The 20,365-nt window shown below is 42.5% G+C and overlaps 1 protein-coding gene across 5 annotated transcripts in view; it reads left to right on the top strand.

Annotated features, from left to right (window-relative positions):
- Positions 1–20,365, top strand: part of LOC126213302 (zinc finger protein 664-like) — a 66,184-nt gene that overhangs the window by 9,609 nt on the left and 36,210 nt on the right. For all 5 annotated transcript variants that reach the window (XM_049940979.1, XM_049940980.1, XM_049940978.1 and 2 more), the window contains 3 exons: positions 2,077–2,157; positions 11,402–11,476; positions 11,558–11,632. In XM_049940979.1, the coding sequence (XP_049796936.1) occupies positions 2,077–2,157; positions 11,402–11,476; positions 11,558–11,632 (231 nt within the window). The remainder of the gene's footprint in view (positions 1–2,076; positions 2,158–11,401; positions 11,477–11,557; positions 11,633–20,365) is intronic.

Raw genomic sequence — 20,365 nt, 5'->3', positions numbered from 1 at the left:
GTGATGCCCTTTTCCATACATGTTGAACATATACTGCTAGTCCTGTTTGGAGGAAGAGGAGAATATTAGTGTTTAACATCATATTGTCAAAGAGGTATTCAGAGTCCAATTTGGTATGGGTCCTACACTCTTGAGCAATATTCTGTGATGGGTGGTATTAGTGTCTTCTAAGCAGTCTCCGTTTTAAACTTATTGCATTTCCCTAGTATCATTCCAATGAACCAAAATATGTTACTTGCTTTAGCTGTGACTGAGCTTATGTGATACACTATGTGACCAATAGTATCTGGACAGATGGCTGAAAATGACTTAAAAGTTTGTGGTGCCCTCCATCGGTAATGCTGGAATTTAATATGGTGTTGGCTCAACCTTAGCCTTCATGACAGCTTCCACTCTCGCAGGCATATATTGAATCAGGTTCCGAAAGGTTTCTCAGGGAATGACAGCTCATTCTTCACGGAGTGCAGCACTGAATAAAGTTCGGTGAAGCCTTGCACGAAGTCGGTGTTCCAAAACATTCAAAGGTGTTCTATAGGATTCAGGTCAGACTCTGTGCAGGCTAGTCCATTACAGGGATATTATTGTCGAGTAACCACTCCGCCACAAGCCGTGCATTATGAACAGGTACTCGATCATGTTGAAAGTCGCAATCGCCATCCACGAATTGCTCTTCAACAGTGGCAAGCAAAAAGGTGCTTCAAACATCAATGTAGGCCTGTGCTGTGATAGTGCCGTGCAAAACAACAAGGGTTGCAAGCCCCCTCCATGAAAAATACGACCACACGACAACACCACCAACTCCGCATTTTACTGTTGGCACTAGATGCGCTGGCAGGTGACGTTCACCAGGCATTCGCCATACCCACACCCTGCCATCGGGTCACCACATTGTGTACCGTGATTCGTCACTCCACACAACAGTTCTTCCACTGTTCAATCGTCCAACGTTTACGCTCCTTACACCAAGCGAGCGTCGTTTGGCATTTACCGTCATGATGTGTGGCTTATGTGCAGCCGCTCGACCGTGAAATTCAAGTTTTCTCACCTCCCGCCTAACTGTCATAGTACTTGCAGTGGATACTGATGCAGTTTGGAATTTATGTGTGATGGTCTGGATAGATGTCTGCCTATTACACATTACGACCCTCTTCAACTGTCAGAGGTCTTCCCGTCAACAGACGAGGTCAGCCTGTATGCTTTTGTTCTGTAAGTCTCCCTTCACGTTTCCGCTTCACTATCACATTCGAAGCAGTGGACCTAGGGATGTTTAGGAGTGTGGAAATCTTGTGTACAGACGTATGACACATTCGAAGTCCGTGAGTTCTGCGGAGCGCCCCACTCTGCTCTCTCACGATGTCTAATGACTACTGAGGTCGCTGATATGGAGTACCGGGCAGTAGGTGGCAGCACAATGCACCAAATATGAAAAACGTATGTTTTTGTGGGTGTCCGGATACTTTTGATCCCGTAGTGTATTTTGATTTCACATCCTAAGATATTGGTACACCTATGTGTTTACATAAGTTGTCAGATTCCAAATGTGACTCATTGATATTGTTGTCATAGGATACTAGGCTTTTGCATTTTGTGAAGTGCACAGTTTTACATTTCTGAACATTGAAACTAGTTGACAGTATTTGCATCCCTTGGTTATCTTATTTGGACTGACTGAATATTTGTGCAGCTTTATTCAGACACTAGGTCCTGCTTCATTATAGATTAGTGCAGCGTCTGAGAAATGTCTGAGATTACTATTAGTATTATCTGCAAGGTCATTAACATACAACATGAACAGCAAGAATTCCAACACACTTCCCTCGGGCACACCTAAAGTTACTTCTATGTCTATCTCCCATCTGTGTCCTCTTTACCGAGTAAGTCTCAGTGCAGTTGCAAACTTTGTATGATATTCACGTGTGCATGTGAGACATGTGAAGTGTATTTGTTAGTAGCATTGCTGCACTTTACCACTGTGTGACTCATTTGGAGATGAAGTTAGTTTGACATTGGAGTTTTCAGAGTGACATATCATCCTCTTTTTTTGTGTTTCATTACAGCAAGTTATGTCTTTTGCAGGGGCCCGAATGCTTCACAGCTGCAAAAGAACGCAACAAGTGTGCTGCTAAATTTCCAGTCTCGGAAGTGACAGAAACTCAGGTGAGTACCACATTCCTGTTACTGCTTCCAGGCAAAGAAAGAGAAAGAAGCCAATATGGTTTTCTCGCACTCTGTTTACATCAGCAATTTTGTAGTCACTTGTATCCTGAGTACCACTCCTCACATATCAGGTACTCACCACCACTTGACAACTGCAGTACCAGATCGGACACATCCAGCATCTCGACTGTACCAACTCTTTCCACACCTCCTTCTCCTCTCCCGTCATACGACTGTGGAACAAATCCCCAGTAACCTGCGTCTTGCACAAAACCACTATACATTCGAGTGTAGAGTAAATCTTTATCTATTTGTCTTCTCACTTTTTGTTCCTTTGTTTTTTCAAACAAATGTTTCTGGAAAGGGTTCTACATTGAGCAAACACTATTTTTTCTCCAATTTCACACGAACAAGTTTCACTGAAGATCACCATCATCGCTTGGTTCACTTTATTTTCAATCAAAACAAAGAGCGAAATTCCCACCTGGTACACGTAAAACAGGGTGGTGCAGCAGTGGAATATTTTATAAACCATTGAAAGCTTAGTGACACTGTTCTACTTGTAGAAAGTCTCACAGTTTATTTTCTTTAATACTGTGGATGCGGTAGATTGCTATTCACTATATAGAGGAGATACTGAGTTGCAGATAGCCACAACAAAAAGAGTTGCGTTCTTTATTTTGTGCCTCTCCGTGACACTGTACCTCCCCTGTATAGTGAGTAGCAGTCTATGTTGTGCCTCTCTGTGACTTGTATCTCGTCTATACAGGGTATCCCATTTATCTTGACCAGCCTAAATAACTGTTTGTCCAGATGCAAATTACAGAATGTTTCAAGCAAATGTTCTTTAGCTGTCGGGCGGAGGAGGGGGGGGGGGGGGCATCAATCAGCATGATTGCCTTCATTGTAGCTTTGTTTTTTACAGAGATATGAACAGTGGTATGCCCTTTTTAAATGGCACCCTGCATTTTTTATTCAGTAATTCATTTCCTCTCCTAAAGACCTACCCAAAAATGTATCACGGTGTACCATTCACTGAAACACAACATTATTAATTACATAATACAACACTGACTTTGAGCCCGGGATCACAAACTCATCCACTTGCTGGAGTTGTCAAAAAACAAATGAAAACCAAGTAAAAACGTAACACAAAATTGACTTTGACTCTCCTGTACCACTGCTCAGGAGTAGAACATTCAAAGGTGCTCAAAGTGGTGACCCTGAACACCGATACACTGGTGCACTCATAGAATGAAAGAATTATTTACTGCTCCCAGTGTTGCCTGCTGAAGAGAGTTACACGCAAGCACAATACATTCCTGCATGTTCTCTGGGTTGGAATATTGCTGTAGACAATGTGATTTAATTCATCCCCAGATAAAAAAAGTCCAGAGGATTTAAATCAGGAGACCTAACAGACCAAGTAACTGCTTGTCCTTGACCATTCCATCTGGCAGGATACCTTCGGTTCAGAACACAACGTGCACGCAAGGCATTATGTGCTGGACATCCATCATTTTGATACCACATAAGCATTCTAGTTCTTAGCAGCACTTCATCCAGAAGAGGAGGAAGAATTCATCTGAGGAAGTTGGCATACACTGTGCCATTTAGACTACCATTGATGAAATAAGGGCCAATAATTGTAGTACCAAGCATCCCACAGCAGACGTTAACTCTCCATTGACGCTGATGTTCTACCTGTCTAAGCCATCGTGGGTTGTCGCCGGACCAATAATGCATGTTCCTTGTATTTACCTGTCCTTTGTTTGAGAAATAACATTCATCGGTAAATAGAACATTGGAGAAGTAGTTCAGGTTGGCGAGGATTTGCTGCTGTGCCCCCTTACAGAACTGTACATGATTCTGGAAATAATTCCCGTGCAATTCTTGATGTAGGCGTACATGGTGAGGATGAAACCGGTGACGTGTAAGAATACGATGTATACTGGTTTTAGGAATGTCTATTTCGTTTTCAAGCTGTCGTGCGCTCACATGTTGATTCATAGAAATGGAAGCGAGAACAGTAACTTCGGCAGCTTCGTCTGTGCGAGTGCTGCAACGGTTGCGTTGTCGTGGGTTGAAACTTCCCATTTCCTGAAGCGTCGCAGCAAGATGAGAAAATATCCATTGGGACGGTGGCTTCTTGTCAGGATATTGCTATCTGTACACTTCTGCTGCCTGCATAGCATTTTGCCTACCTTCAACAACAATAAAAGAAACGTTATGTCGATGCAGTTTGTAAGGAGGACAGCCTTTACTGTATGCCTACTCTACACAACAGCATTAAAAAGGACTGAACTACTGTACTAAATGTACCCATACATAAGAATACAGTATTGCAATTACTGTTCTGCTAACTTGCATTCCCCATAGATATGTAGCATTTCTACCTTCTCTTCGTTGGTGTACATTCTACTCGCACAACTCTTCAACTGATGATGGTTTATGGAATGATGGTTGCACATTCTACTTATGTTTACACTTGTGCTCTGTGAACGTCAGCACGTGGATGTCTTCCATTACCCCGAGTGCCTGCACTAAGTGCTGGGAGTGTCAATGTCAATGTTGTGTTATGTAATTAATAATGTTGTGTTTCAGTGAATGGTACACTGTGATACATATTTAAGTAGGTCTTCAGGAGAGGAAATGAATTACCGAATAAAAAATACAGGGTGTCATTTAAAAAAGTCATACCGCTGTTCATATCTTTGTAAAAAAAAAAACAAAGCTACAACGAAGGCGATCTTGCTGATTGGTGTACCCCTGATGGCTAAAGAACATTTGCTTGAAACATTTTGTAATTTGTATGTGGACAAACAGTTATTTAGCGTGGTCAAGATAAATGGGACACCCTGTATAACAAGCAGCAGTCTGTCCTCTTCAAACTGTGGAAATCCAGGATGGAATGATGACAGTCTCGTGAAAAGGGTAGTTGCTACTCACCGTATAGCAGAGATGCTGAGTCACAGATACACAACAAAAAAACTAAAGTTTCTTGTTGTGCCTATCTGCGACTCAGCATATCCACTATATGGTGAGTAGGAACTATCCTTTTCATAATATTGACATTAATCCATCCTTTTGATAATATTGTCATTATTCCATCCTGGATTTTCCATTGTTTCATTTATTTTCTTTGGTCATCCTCCTATTAGTGAAACTGATGAACATTTGGGAAAGAGAATACACAACACAGAATGAAATGATGTTTGGTCTCATCATACTTATTGATGCACAACTTCCCGTTTTGAAGGTTAGCTCTGGTATACGCAAGACTCTCAGTATGAAACACATCAGTAAGTTACACAGCAGATTTCGCTTCTGTATGGACGTGAGAATGTTGCAGTGTCTTGCTTCCAAACCTATCGTCTGTCAACCATTCTGTCATTGTTTGTGTAAAACCAGTGGATGATATGTCTCTAATCATGTCTGGTGGTGAACATTGGCAACATTGCTGCCGGAAACATGTAAGAACGTCACTGGGACCAATCCAGACTAAGCAATCTCCTGCAGAAGTTGAGTATTTGTCCAGTTTTAATATCAGGTCGATTCAGAGCACAAAAGAATTCAGGAAAACAGCAATGTAAAGATGGCAGATTTTCGTAAAAAGCCAAATCACGCTGTATAAATTCCCCCAGTCGGCAGTACGACAAAATTTGCTGCCTGCTCAACACTTCCCTTCCTGCACTCATTGTAGTTCACAGCCAAATGGGGTCACTGTTCTTCCTGCAACTTTCCGTAGGGCTGTGCTTGAGCAACAATGAAACGTGGATGGCAGTATCTTCTAGGGTGCAGGTCATATGTAACTACGGCAAGTAATACATATATAAGACATTGCAGTTACGATTCAGGCCAGTTGTCGAACTTTTGCTTGTCCCACGATCTGGTCATGTCTGTTGGGATTATCCTCATATGGGTGCTTCTGCTGTAATGTATTCTTGCCATAACAATTGCAGCCAGTTTAATTGGATTTACTCCATTTCTAGACATTTAATTTTCTTTCTCATTTCATCGGTATGTCACCACTTTGTTCTAAAGCTGAGTAACAGCTGTACCAGTTTTTTCGGTATTCTTGAATAGCGGCAAAATTCACATTAGTAATGCACCTGGTAAATCATTAGTTTCTCATTACCAAATGAAATATTGTCATTGATTCAGAGTCATGTAAAGGTTTTTGAAAGACTAAATTTTTGGCCTTGAATGTTACCTTTACTTAAAAAGTAAATGAAGGTACATGGTATTAAAACATACACTATGTGATCAAAAGTATCCAGACACTTGGCTGAAAATGATGTACAAGTTCGTGGTGTCCTCCATCGGTAATGCTGGATTTCAATATGATGTTGGCCCGTCCTTAGCCTTGATGACAGCTTCCACTCTTGCTGGCATATGTTCAGTCGGGTGCTGTAAGGTTTCTTGGGGAATGGCAGCCCATTCTTCACAGAGTGCTGCACTGAGGAGAGGTATCGATGTCAGTCGGTAAGGCCTGGCACGAAGTCTGCGTTCCAAAACATCCCAAAGGTGTTCAATAGGATTTAGGTCAGGAATCTGTGCAGGCCAATCCATTATAGGGATGTTATTGTCATGTAACCACTCTGCCACAGGCCGAGCATTGTGAACAGATGCCCAATTGTGTTGAAAGACGCAATCGCCATCCCCGAGTTGCTCTTCAACAGTTGGAAGCAACAAGGTGCTTAAAACATCAAAGTATGCTTGTGCTGTGATATTGTCACGCAAATCAACAAGGGATGCAAGCCCCTTCCATGAGAAACACGATCACACCATAACGCCACCACCTCTGAATTTTACTGTTGGCACTACACACACTGGCAGATGACGTTCACCAGGCTGTTGCCATACCCACACCCTGCCATTGGGTCGCCACACTGTGTATTGTGATTCGTCACACCACACGTTTTTCCACTGTTCGATCGTCCAATGTTTACGCTCCTTACACCAAGTGAGGCGTTGTTTGGCATTTACCGCCATGATGTGTGGCTTATGAGCAACCGCTCGACCATGAAATCCAAGTTTTCTCACCTCCCACGTATCTGTCATAGTACTTGCAGTGGATCCTGATGCAGTTTGGAATTCCTGTGTGATGGTCTGGATAGATGTCTGCCTGTGACACATTACGACCCTCTTCAGCTGTCGGCGGTCTCTGTCAGTCAACAGATGAGGTCGGACTGTACGCTTTTGTGCTGTACGTGTCCTCTCACGTTTGTACTTTACTAGCACATTGGAAAAAGTGGACCTAGGGATGTTTAGGAATGTGGAAATCTCACGTACAGACGTGTGACAAAACTAACACCCAATCACCTGACCACGTTCGAAGTCCATGAGTTGCGCGGAGCGCCCCATTCTGCTCTCTCACGATGTCTAATGACTACTGAGGTCGCTGATATGAAGTACCTGGCAGTAGGTGGCAGCACAATGCACCTAATATGAAAAATGCATGTTTTTTGGGGTGTCTGGATACTTTTGATCACATAGTCTATATCCAGACTTATATTTCAAACCTGCTCATATACAACAAAAGCTTGTAAGTTGATAGAATTTTGTGTTTCACAGAACTGTCAATTTTTAAGCAGAGCATTAGATTGTTGTAGCGGTTGGGTGACAGTTTCTTGCACCTCGCTTGCACTAGCAATGTGAATCAAATGCCACGTAATTGATTGAGCGAGATCGATACCGTATCGAGCACTTCGGCTTATCGTATAATCTCGAGTCTGTTCGAATGTAAGTATTGTTTGCCAAGCCCTTTATTTGGAATTCTTCAAAATAAATTTGTACGAAACTTCCTCTATAAATGTAAGACAACCTCTCTATTGGTCTATTACACAAATTAAAAACATTGACCTGAACAGCACTAGTTTAATTTGTGAATATAAGACGAGCCCATATTTTTCGAATGACAAATTTGGGAAGAACCTCACTGTATAATTGGGTAAATACAGTATAGATGCACTCTTCAGTATTCTTTTGTAGACCCACTTCTCAAAAGGTTCTATTCCTTTCTTGTCTGATCTTTTTATCATCGACATTTCACTCCTGTGCAAGGCTACAATCCAGACTGATATCTTCTGAAAAGGTTTTCCCACATTTATGTTTATAATCAATGTTTACAGATTTGTCTTTTACAGTAGTGCTGTTTTTTATGTTGATATCATGTCTACTTCTATCATCGGTTACTTTGCTACTCAAATAACAGAATTCATGAAGTATTTTTAGTATCTTATTTCCTAATCTAATTTTCGCTGTGTTATAGTGTTATCTGATGTAATTTAACTGCTTTCCATCACCCTTGTTTTAGTTTTTTAATTATTCATCTCATAATGTAACCTTCTTTTCAAGATCCTCATTCTCTGACAGAAGCTCAAAGTCACTGGGAAGCTTGAAGGTTTGCAGTTCTTCTCCCTGAAATTTAATTTTCTTCCCAACTTTCTCCTCGGTTGCCTATACTGCTGCTCAGGGTACAGATTGAATAAAATTGGGGATAGGCTGTCTCACTTTCTTCTCAACCACTGCCTCCTTTTCTTCGTGTCGACTAATTATTCTTGTTGTGACCACTATACACTGATTAACCACCAGCTTAATTGCTTGTTTGTCCATTTTCGGAATGAAATACCTCACTAATTCTGCGTATCAGGGACCCGACAGTTTGTCAGTTGGTTTGTGGAGGTATGTAGGTCATGTAATTCATATAAATAATGAACCGCCGTTTGTGTGTGCAGTGATTGTGCCCAATGGTGACCTAGATGGGTTCAATAGGATTTATATCAGGCGAATTTGTTCACTGAGACTTTAGTGTCAGTTCACTATAATACTCCTCAAACTACTGTAGAACAGTTCTGGCTCCGAGACACGGACAATTATACAGCTGAAAGATGACATTGTGACTGGGAAAGACGTCAGTCATGAAGGGATACAGGTGGTTTACAGCTGTTAGCATGTTACAATAAAATGAATACCCTTAGCTGCATATAGGCATTTGATATAAGTCAACGGGGACAGTTGAAAATGTGTGCCCCAACCGGGACTCGAACCCGGGATCTCCTGCTTACATGGCAGATGTTCTATCCATTTGAACCACCGAGAACCCAGAGGATGGTGCGACTGCAGGGACTTATCTCTGGCACGCCTCCCGTGAGACCCACATTCGCAACTTATTGTCCCGCACCATATTCATAGTGCCCCTGCCCATCATACTCATTACTCGCAGCGTTACTACCGATTCCCGTGGGAGTTCGGGCACTGTTTATGCATCTGCACAGAAGCAGATGGTCAAATGACCAGTGAGCCTTAACTATATACAGGGTGGTCCAAAAGTCCGGAAACGCCCTCATAAAATTCAAATGGAGTAGCAGACAAGGAAACAGGGTCCATACACACGAGGAACGGGAAGGGGGAAACGTTATAGGCTATGCCACCAACATGGCGGCCATCTTGAAAGCCGCCATCTTGGATTCAACTCCAAAATTTCAAATGGGAATGTGTCCGTGTGACATATCAAACAGATAGAGAATCTCACCAGCAAAACAATTCCGTTGTTATTTTAAACATAGCTTTATTCATTCTTGGGTTATAGCCAGTTACATGTGGCAGCGGTGGGATGGTCGGCAGCATGTGTGTTATGTGCCGAAGAGACATTACGCCAATGTTACAGAGTCCCGAGAGATGACCAACAGTCATAGGAATGGCTCGATATGTTGTCCATTATGTTGGATTGTTAATGCTATCCTCCGAACCCAGTCCTGATGACCTTTGACCAACACATCTGGGTGAATTTGACCAAAGTGCTGCTTTAGGTGATGCAAATCTCGTATTTTCACATAATAAACCATTGCTTTGACATGACCCCAAAGATAAAAATCCAAAGGAGTCAAATCTGGTGAATGTGGTGGCCACTCCACAGCACCCCTACGACCAATGCACTTTTGAGGGAACTGCACATCCAGGTATGCTCGCACATTGTGCCCATAATGTGGTGGGGTTCCATCATGCTAGGAGAATTCCGGAAATGTCCTGTCCTCCGTTAACAACGAGGGAAGCCAATAACCTCAGATAACCGTTGGCCGTTAACGTGCCATCAATAAAAAAAGGTCAAACGACTTTGATACCCCACACACTGCACCAGATCATCACTTTTTGTGAGTCGACTGTTTTGGAAGCATCAAATAAGTTGGGAAAGTAGGTCTCACAGGTGGCATGCCAGACGTAAGTCCCTGCAGTCGCACTGTCCTCTGTGTCCTCGGTGGCTCAGAAGGATAGAGCGTCTGCCATGTAAGCAGGAGATCCCGGGTTCGAGTCCCGGTCAGGGCACACATTTTCAACTGTCCCCGTTGACTTATATCAATGCCCGTATGCAGCTAGGGGTATTCATTTCATTGTAATTTCATCCTAACAAGATGCACGGTCACCGATGGTATCTGTTCTTTCGGACATGTCCAAAAGCACATATTCCACCTTCTTGTTAGCTGTTAGCATGTCTTCGATTACTACCACAGGTTCCATGGAAGCACAGGAGGATGTGTCCCGTAGCATAATACTCCTCCTACGAGCCTGCATCCGTGGCCTGTGGAGACGACTATCAAACCAGTGTAGCAAAACTGTGATTCGTGCTAAGAGCTGACATGTTTCCATTGATCAACAGTTGAATCCTGATGGTCCTGTGCCCAATGCAATTTTAATTGAAGATGCTGTTGGGTCATGGTCTACCACAGATCACCACCCATCCTACTTTTCAGAGCAGACAAGCCTCTGAACCCTTCGAAGAGTCGTGGACGGTCAACCATTTAGCGCCAAGTAGTAGTTTCACTGTCCTACCTCTTTCTGTTGATGTCCACGACAGTAGCACGTGAACATTCGACCACCTTTGTCATTTTCAAGATATTCGTTCACAGGCTCTGTGTAATAATAAGCTGCCCTTTTTCAAAACCGCTTATCTCGGTGGATTTCCCCATTTGCCGCCCATATCTTAACTAGGGTGATCCCCCACCCATGTCTAGTTTGCTTACATATTTTTGTTACTTCAAGTGCCCACACCACCACCACCTCATGGAATCCAGTGTCATGGTGGGTAGTGGCTTATCAGTGTATACTGCACTTGTACCATACATATTGTAATGTTGACTTGCTAAGTGTGTCTAGTTAGATGGAAGAGAGGGTGATAAGGTACCTACCTTGCTACATGAAATAAATGTATTAATAAATAAGTAACAATTTATTTGTGTTGCAGATGTTTGAGTTTGTGGCTGTCAAACAGGAATGGGTTGAAGATGATGTGAAGGATGACGACTGGAATGAAGCTCAGGTTGGTCTCCTCATTGTTGAAAGGTATGTGGGTGCATTGCCTCTCCTTGGTCAATCCATTAAGGTGTGGGTTCTGTTACAGGAGCCTCAGAATGCAGCTGTAGAGGAAGATGGGATTCACGCCAAAACACGGCCATCTGAGTGGCGCATATTGGAGGTAGGGTAGCTGGGACTATAGTGTTTCTGAGAATTTTCTTGAACAATCATTATTATTATTATTATTATTATTATTTACTTCTTTCCTTTCTCAGACGTTATGTCTGGTTAAAAATCGAAAGTGACGCGGACCTTGATCAAGTGTGACTTCCTTTTAACTGTACGGTATATGTTACATTGCGTTTAGGAACTTTCGGGTAATTGAACATGTATCAATAATTACGGATTTCTGTAGTTGTATATATGTGTTTGGATGTAGCTGTATTGCATTGATGTACTGGTGGATATTGTGTGGTATGACTCCTGTAGTTGATACTATAATTGGTATGATGTCAACTTTATCCTGATGCCACATGTCCTTGACTTCCTCAGCCAGTTGGATGTATTTTTCAATTTTTTCTCCTGTTTTCTTTTGTATATTTGTTGTATCGGGTATGGATATTTCGATTAGTTGTGTTAATTTCTTCTTTTTATTGGTGAGTATGATGTCAGGTTTGTTATGTGGCGTTGTTTTATATGTTATAATGGTTCTGTTCCAGTATAATTTGTATTCATCATTCTCCTGTACATTTTGTGGTGCATACTTGTATGTAGGAACGTGTTGTTTTATAAGTTTATGTTGTAAGGCAAGCTGTTGATGAATTATTTTTGCAACATTGTCATGTCTTCTGGGGTATTCTGTATTTGCTAGTATTGTACATCCGCTTGTGATGTGATCTACTGTTTCTATTTGTTGTTTGCAAAGTCTGCATTTATCTGTTGTGGTATTGGGATCTTTAATAATATGCTTGCTGTAATACCTGGAGTTTATTGTTTGATCCTGTATTGCAATCATGAATCCTTCCGTCTCACTGTATATATTGCCGTTTCTTAGCCATGTGTCGGATGCGTCTTGATCGATGTGTGGCTGTGTTAGATGATACGGGTGCTTGCCATGTAGTGTTTTCTTTTTCCAATTTACTTTCTTCGTATCTGTTGATGTTATGTGATCTAAAGGGTTGTAGAAGTGGTTATGAAATTGCAGTGGTGCAGCAGATGTATTTATATGAGTGATTGCTTTGTGTATTTTGCTGATTTCTGCTCGTTCCATAAAGAATTTTCTTAAATTGTCTACCTGTCCATAATGTAGGTTTTTTATGTCGATAAATCCCCTTCCTCCTTCCTTTCTGCTTAATGTGAATCTTTCTGTTTGCTGAATGTATGTGATGTATTCTATATTTGTGGCATTGTGATCGTGTAAGTGTATTGAGTGCTTCTAGGTCTGTGTTACTCCATTTCACTACTCCAAATGAGTAGGTCAATATTGGTATAGCATAAGTATTTATAGCTTTTGTCTTGTTTCTTGCTGTCAATTCTGTTTTCAGTATTTTTGTTAGTCTTTGTCTATATTTTTCTTTTAGTTCTTCTTTAATATTTGTATTATCTATTCCTATTTTTTGTCTGTATCCTAGATATTTATAGGCACCTGTTTTTTCCATCGCTTCTATGCAGTCACTGTGGTTATCCAATATGTAATCTTCTTGTTTAGTGTGTTTTCCCATGACTATGCTATTTTTCTTACATTTGTCTGTTCCAGAAGCCATATTTATATCATTGCTGAATACTTCTGTTATCTTTAGTAATTGGTTGAGTTGTTGATTTGTTGCTGCCAGTAGTTTTAGATCATCCATGTATGGCAAATGTGTGATTTTGTGTGGGTATGTTCCAGTAATATTGTATCCATAATTTGTATTATTTAGCATGTTAGATAGTGGGTTCAGAGCAAGGCAGAACCAGAAAGGACTTAATGAGTCTCCTTGGTATATTCCACACTTAATCTGTATTGGCTGTGATGTGATATTATTTGAATTTGTTTGGATATTAAGTGTGGTTTTCCAATTTTTCATTATTATGTTTAGGAACTGTATCAATTTAGGATCTACTTCGTATATTTCCAATATTTGTAGTAACCATGAGTGGGGTACACTATCAAAAGCTTTTTGGTAATCAATGTATGCGTAGTGTAGCGACCTTCATTTAGTTTTAGCTTGATATGTCACCTCTGCATCTATTATCAGTTGCTCTTTACATCCTCGTGCTCCTTTGCAACAGCCTTTTTGTTCTTCATTTATAATTTTGTTCTGTGTTGTATGTGTCATTAATTTCTGTGTAATGACTGAAGTTAATATTTTGTATATTGTTGGTAGGCATGTTATGGGGCGATATTTAGCTGGGTTTGGTGTGTCTGCTTGATCTTTAGGTTTCAGATAAGTTATTCCATGTGTAAGTGTATCAGGGAATGTGTATGGGTCTGCAATGTAACTGTTAAATAATTTATATCTAAAAACAAAGATGATGTGACTTACCTTAGGGGGAAAAAAGGACGGGTATACACTCGCGCACACACACACATATCCATCCACACATATACAGACACAAGCAGACATATTTAAAGACAAAGAGTTTGGGCAAAGATGTCAGTTGAGGCGGAAGTGAAGAGGCAAAGATGATGTTGAATGACAAGTGAGGTATGAGTGGCGGCAACTTGAAATTAGCGGAGATTGAGGCCTGGTGGGTAATGGGAAGAGAGGATATATTGAAGAGCAAGTTCCCATCTCTGGAGTTCGGATAGATTGTTGTTGGTGGGAAGTATCCAGATAACCCGGACGGTGTAACACTGTGCCAAGATGTGATGGCCGTGCACCAAGGCATGTTTAGCCACAGGGTGATCCTCATTACCAACAAACACTGTCTGCCTGTGTCCATTCATGCGAAGGGACAGTTTGTTGCTGGTCATTCCCACATAGAATGCATCACAGTGTAGGCAGGTCAGTTGGTAAATCACGTGCGTGCTTTCACATGTGGCTCTGCCTTTGATCGTGTACACCTTCCGGGTTACAGGACTGGAGTAGGTGGTGGTGGGAGGGTGCATGGGACAGGTTTTACACCGGGGGCGGTTACAAGGATAGGAGCCAGAGGGTAGGGAAGGTGGTTTGGGGATTTCATAGGGATGAACTAACAGGTTACGAAGGTTAGGTGGACGGCGGAAAGACACTCTTGGTGGAGTGGGGAGGATTTCATGAAGGATGGATCTCATTTCAGGGCAGGATTTGAGGAAGTCGTATCCCTGCTGGAGAGCCACATTCAGAGTCTGGTCCAGTCCTGGAAAGTATCCTGTCACAAGTGGGGCACTTTTGTGGTTCTTCTGTGGGGGATTCTGGGTTCGAGGGGATGAGGAAGTGGCTCTGGTTATTTGCTTCTGTACCAGGTCGGGAGGGTAGTCGCGAGATGCGAAAGCTGTTGTCAGGTTGTTGGTGTAATGGTTCAGGGATTCCGGACTGGAGCAGATTCGTTTGCCACGAAGACCTAGGCTGTAGGGAAGGGACCGTTTGATGTGGAATGGGTGGCAGCTGTCGTAATGGAGGTACTGTTGCTTGTTGGTGGGTTTGATGTGGACGGACGTGTGAAGTTGGCCATTGGACAGGTGGAGGTCAACGTCAAGGAAAGTGGCATGGGATTTGGAGTAGGACCAGGTGAATCTGATGGAACCAAAGGAGTTGAGGTTGGAGAGGAAATTCTGGAGTTCTTCTTCACTGTGAGTCCAGATCATTAAGATGTCATCAATAAATCTGTACCAAACTTTGGGTTGGCAGGCCTGGGTAACCAAGAAGGCTTCCTCTAAGCGACCCATGAATAGGTTGGCGTACGAGGGGGCCATCCTGGTACCCATGGCTGTTCCCTTTAATTGTTGGTATGTCTGGCCTTCAAAAGTGAAGAAGTTGTGGGTCAGGATGAAGCTGGCTAAGGTGATGAGGAAAGAGGTTTTAGGTAGGGTGGCAGGTGGTTGGCGTGATATGTGTGGATGGATATGTGTGTGTGTGTGTGAGTGTATACCCGTCCTTTTTTCCCCCTAAGGTAAGTCTTTCCACTCCCGTGATTGGAATGACTCCTTACCCTCTCCCTTAAAACCCTCATCCTCTCGTCTTTCCCTCTCCTTCCCTCTTTCCTGATGAGGCTACAGTTTGTTGCGAAAGCTTGAATTTTGTGTGTGCGTTTGTGTTTGTTTGTGTGTCTATCGACGTGCCAGCGCTTTCGTTTGGTAAGTCACATCATCTTTGTTTTTAGATATATTTTTCCCACGTGGAATGTTTCCCTCTATTAATTTATATCATTAATTTGAACCCAACAATTACGTTTGTTATTGTCACTGTTGTATTTCGAAATCTTTTCTGTCATCTTACTTTCTCTTTTTGTTTGTGCCAGTAGTTTCACTTTGTATTCACCTTCTCCTTTTTACCGTAATCTACTATACAATTTTATCCCGCCTATATAGACTCAATAATACGTCACCCACTTCCAAAGCATAACCAAAAATTTTTTTCCGCTTTCAACACTACCGCAGCTATGAAATCCACCGTTTCTAGTCCACAAACAGTTCATTTCAGCTATTAAACAACCTCTCTAGTTCTGATAACTTTCGCTTTATTTCCATTTCCGTTCTTCCCACATCACTGATAATTTTTAGCCGCTTCCCACAGGTTTTCACGTCATTATTTCTTCGCCAGACTATTGTTAGCCTCATTTTCATAATCTGCCACCACAAAACCACTCTTTTAACACATTTACACGCCGTTTTTTCGAAATTTTCCCGAATCTCTCCATCCTTTAACGTGTTTTGGCGGCAACACAACCACCTAACCTATGTGCACATCGTTCTCTATTCACCACAGGATCAACATAGCCCAACTTTAACCAACACTTTTTCGCCTTTTTTCACAACAGATCTCCAGTTACTTTCTCCAGTTATTTTCATTTTCATCTCAACCTCATGTTACACTTTCCACCTTCTAATACCATGGCACCCTCACAACACCCCCACAACGACCCCATTAAGTTTTATTTACATTCCCTCCGCAAACATGCCTTCACCCTAGCCAGATTACGCTCGCATATTTTATTTTCTCAGGCTTGTCTGACATTTGGCATTACCCCCAAAGGCCTCACACTTAAAGTTCCCATCTCTGGCTGCAACCCTTCTTTCCATCAGTCCTTATACCAGTTCCAAACTGAACAATCCATTGCCCTCACCCACCTAATCCTTCACCTACACATCAACTCAGCCAATGAACACACCTTTCAACTCCTATCCTTAATAAAAGTCCTCAATCTTTCCTCTCCCACTTCCACACCGGCTGTTCAGAGCATCCTCCTACAGGCCAACCGCAAATTAGAACAACATGCCACCCTTCACCTCAAAAAACTATCCAATCTCCTGATTTCCCACCTCCGGAAAGGCAACTCACTCACCCTTCACAACCTTTCCAGCAAACATCAACCTCCTCTCATTGCACACAAACCCAGTCTCTCCCATCTACTCAACCTCCCACTTCCAGCTCCACTCCCTCCAAAACCTCAAAATTCCAATCAACACAATCTGGAACCACAACACCCTAATTCAGTAGTTAACCTTTCCTCCAAACCTCTCTCCCAATCCGAAACCTCTGTCCTATCCAAAGGCCTCACCTTCAGCCCCACTCCCAGATTCAACCAAACAGCCCTCGTCAAAGATTTACTGTCCTACACTCGTACTCTCTGCTGGAAGTATCACTTTGCCACGAAGAAAAATGATCCTAATCCTACTCCTAATGATCCAACTCCCCAAGACACTATCCAAATTGAACCCTGCCTGGAACAGTTCCGTCCTCCGTCACAGCGGGACCCACCTCCTCTTCCTCAAAATCACCCTCTCCAAACCTTCCAGGAATTTCTGACTTCCAGCCTTGCCTCTCAGTCCTTCTTAAAAAACCTTAATCCTACTCCCAACATCACCACTGCTGAAGCCCAGGCTATCCGTGATCTGAAGGCTGACCGGTCCATCGTCATCCTTCCGGCGGACAAGGGTTCCACGACCGTGGTACTTGATCGTCGGGAGTATGTGGCTGAGGGACTGCGTCAGCTTTCAGACAACACCACATACAAAGTTTGCCAAGGTAATCCCATTCCTGATGTCCAGGCAGAGCTTCAAGGAATCCCCAGAACCTTAGGCCCCCTACAAAACCTTTCACCTGACTCCATCAACCTCCTGACCCCACCGACACCCCGCACCCCTACCTTCTACCTTCTTCCTAAAATTCACAAACCCAGTCATCCTGGCCGCCCCATTGTAGCTGGTTACCAAGCCCCCACCGAACGTATCTCTGCCTACGTAGATCAACACCTTCAACCCATTACATGCAGTCTCCCATCCTTCATCAAAGACACCAACCACTTCCTCGAACGCCTGGAATCCCTACCCCCGGAAACCATCCTTGTAACCATTGATGCCACTTCCTTATACACAAATATCCCGCACGTCCAGGGCCTCGCTGCGATGGAGCACTTCCTTTCACGCCGATCAACTGCCACCCTACCTAAAACCTCTTTCCTCATTACCTTAGCCAGCTTCATCCTGACCCACAACTTCTTCACTTTTGAAGGCCAGACATACCAACAATTAAAGGGAACAGCCATGGGTACCAGGATGGCCCCCTCATACGCCAACCTATTCATGGGTCGCTTAGAGGAGGCCTTCTTGGTTACCCAGGCCTGCCAACCCAAAGTTTGGTACAGATTTATTGATGACATCTTCATGATCTGGACTCACAGTGAAGAAGAACTCCAGAATTTCCTCTCCAACCTCAACTCCTTTGGTTCCATCAGATTCACCTGGTCCTACTCCAAATCCCATGCCACTTTCCTTGATGTTGACCTCCACCTGTCCAATGGCCAGCTTAAAAAGGACATCTCTGCCCAAACTTTAAATATGTCTGCTTGTGTCTGTAATGTGTGGATGGATATGTGTGTGTGTGCGAGTGTATACCTGTCCTTTTTTCCCCCTAAGGTAAGTCTTTCCGCTCCCGGGATTGGAATGACTCCTTACCCTCTCCCTTAAAACCCACATCCTTTCGTCTTTCCCTCTCCTTCCCTCTTTCCTGATGAGGCAACAGTTTGTTGCGAAAGCTTGAATTTTGTGTGTATGTTTGTGTTTGTTTGTGTGTCTATCGACGTGCCAGCGCTTTCGTTTGGTAAGTCACATCATCTTTGTTTTTAGATATATTTTTCCCACGTGGAATGTTTCCCTCTATTAATATATATATATATATATATATATATATATATATATATATATATATATATATATATATATATATATGCATATAACAGAGGGAAACATTCCACGTGGAAAAATATATCTAAAAAGAAAGATGATGAGACTTACCAAACAAAAGCGCTGGCAGGTCGATAGACACACAAACAAACACAAACATACACACAAAATTCTAGCTTTCGCAACAAACGGTTGCTTCGTCAGGAAAGAGGGAAGGAGAGGGAAAGATGAAAGGAGGTGGGTTTTAAGGGAGAGGGTAAGGAGTCATTCCAATCCCAGGAGCGGAAAGACTTACCTTAGGGGAGGTCCTTTTTTCCCCCTAAGGTAAGTCTTTCCGCTCCTGGGATTGGAATGACTCCTTACCCTCTCCCTTAAAACCCACCTCCTTTCATCTTTCCCTCTCCTTCCCTCTTTCCTGACGAAGCAACCGTTTGTTGCGAAAGCTAGAATTTTGTGTGTATGTTTGTGTTTGTTTGTGTGTCTATCGACCTGCCAGCGCTTTTGTTTGGTAAGTCTCATCATCTTTCTTTTTATATATATATATATATATATATATATATAATTTTTTTTTTTTTTTGCCACTTTCAACACTACCGCCGCAATAAAATCCACCATTTCTAGTTCACAAACAGTTCCTTTCACCTTTTAAACAACCATTTCAGCTAGTTCTAATAACTTTCGCTTTATTTCCATTTCCGTTTTTCCCACATCACTGATAATTTTTATCCGCTTCCCACAGGTTTTAACGTCATTATTTCATCGTCAGACAATTGTTAGCCTCATTTTCATAATCTGCCACCACAAAACCACTCCTTTTAATATATTACATGCAGTTTTTTCGAAATTTTCCCGAATTTCTCCGCCCTTAACGTGTAAAGGCGGCAACACAACTACCTAACCTTTGTGCACATCGTCGTCTACCAACCCAAGTCCAACATAGCCCAGCTGTAACCAACACCTTCTCGCCTTTTTTCACACCAGATCTCCAGTTACTTTCCAGTTCACCTTCCCCATATATTTTTATTTTCATTTTCATTTCAGCCTCATGTTACACTTTCCACCTTCTAATACCATGCCACCCTCACAACACCCCCACAACGATCCCATTAAGTTTTATTTACATTCCCTCCACAAACATGCCTTCGCCCTAGCCAGATTACGCTCCCATATTCTATTTTCTCAGGCTTGTCTGACATTTGGCATTACCCCCAAAGGCCTCACACTTAAAGTTCCCATCTCTGGCTGCAACCCTTCTTTCCATCAGTCCCTATACCAGTTCCAAACTGAACAATCCATTGCCCTCGCCTACCTAATCCTTCACTTACGTGTCAACTCAGCCAATGAACACACCCATCAACTCCTATCCTTAATAAAAGTCCTTAATCTTTCCTCTCCCACATCCACATCGGCTGTTCAGAGCATCCTCCTACAGGCCAACCGTAAATTAGAACAGCATGCCACCCTCCACCTCAAAAAACTATCCAATCTCCTGGTTTCCCACCTCCGGAAAGGCAACTGACTCACCCTTCACAACCTTTCCAGCAAACATCAACCTCCTCTCATTGCACACAAACCCAGTCTCTCCCATCTACTCAATCTCCCACTTCC

Source organism: Schistocerca nitens, chromosome 11 (genome assembly GCF_023898315.1).
Source record: "Schistocerca nitens isolate TAMUIC-IGC-003100 chromosome 11, iqSchNite1.1, whole genome shotgun sequence".
In the NCBI taxonomy this organism is placed as follows: domain Eukaryota; kingdom Metazoa; phylum Arthropoda; class Insecta; order Orthoptera; family Acrididae; genus Schistocerca; species Schistocerca nitens.
Note: the sequence above shows the minus strand (reverse complement) of the source record. Positions and strands in the feature narration are given on the sequence as shown.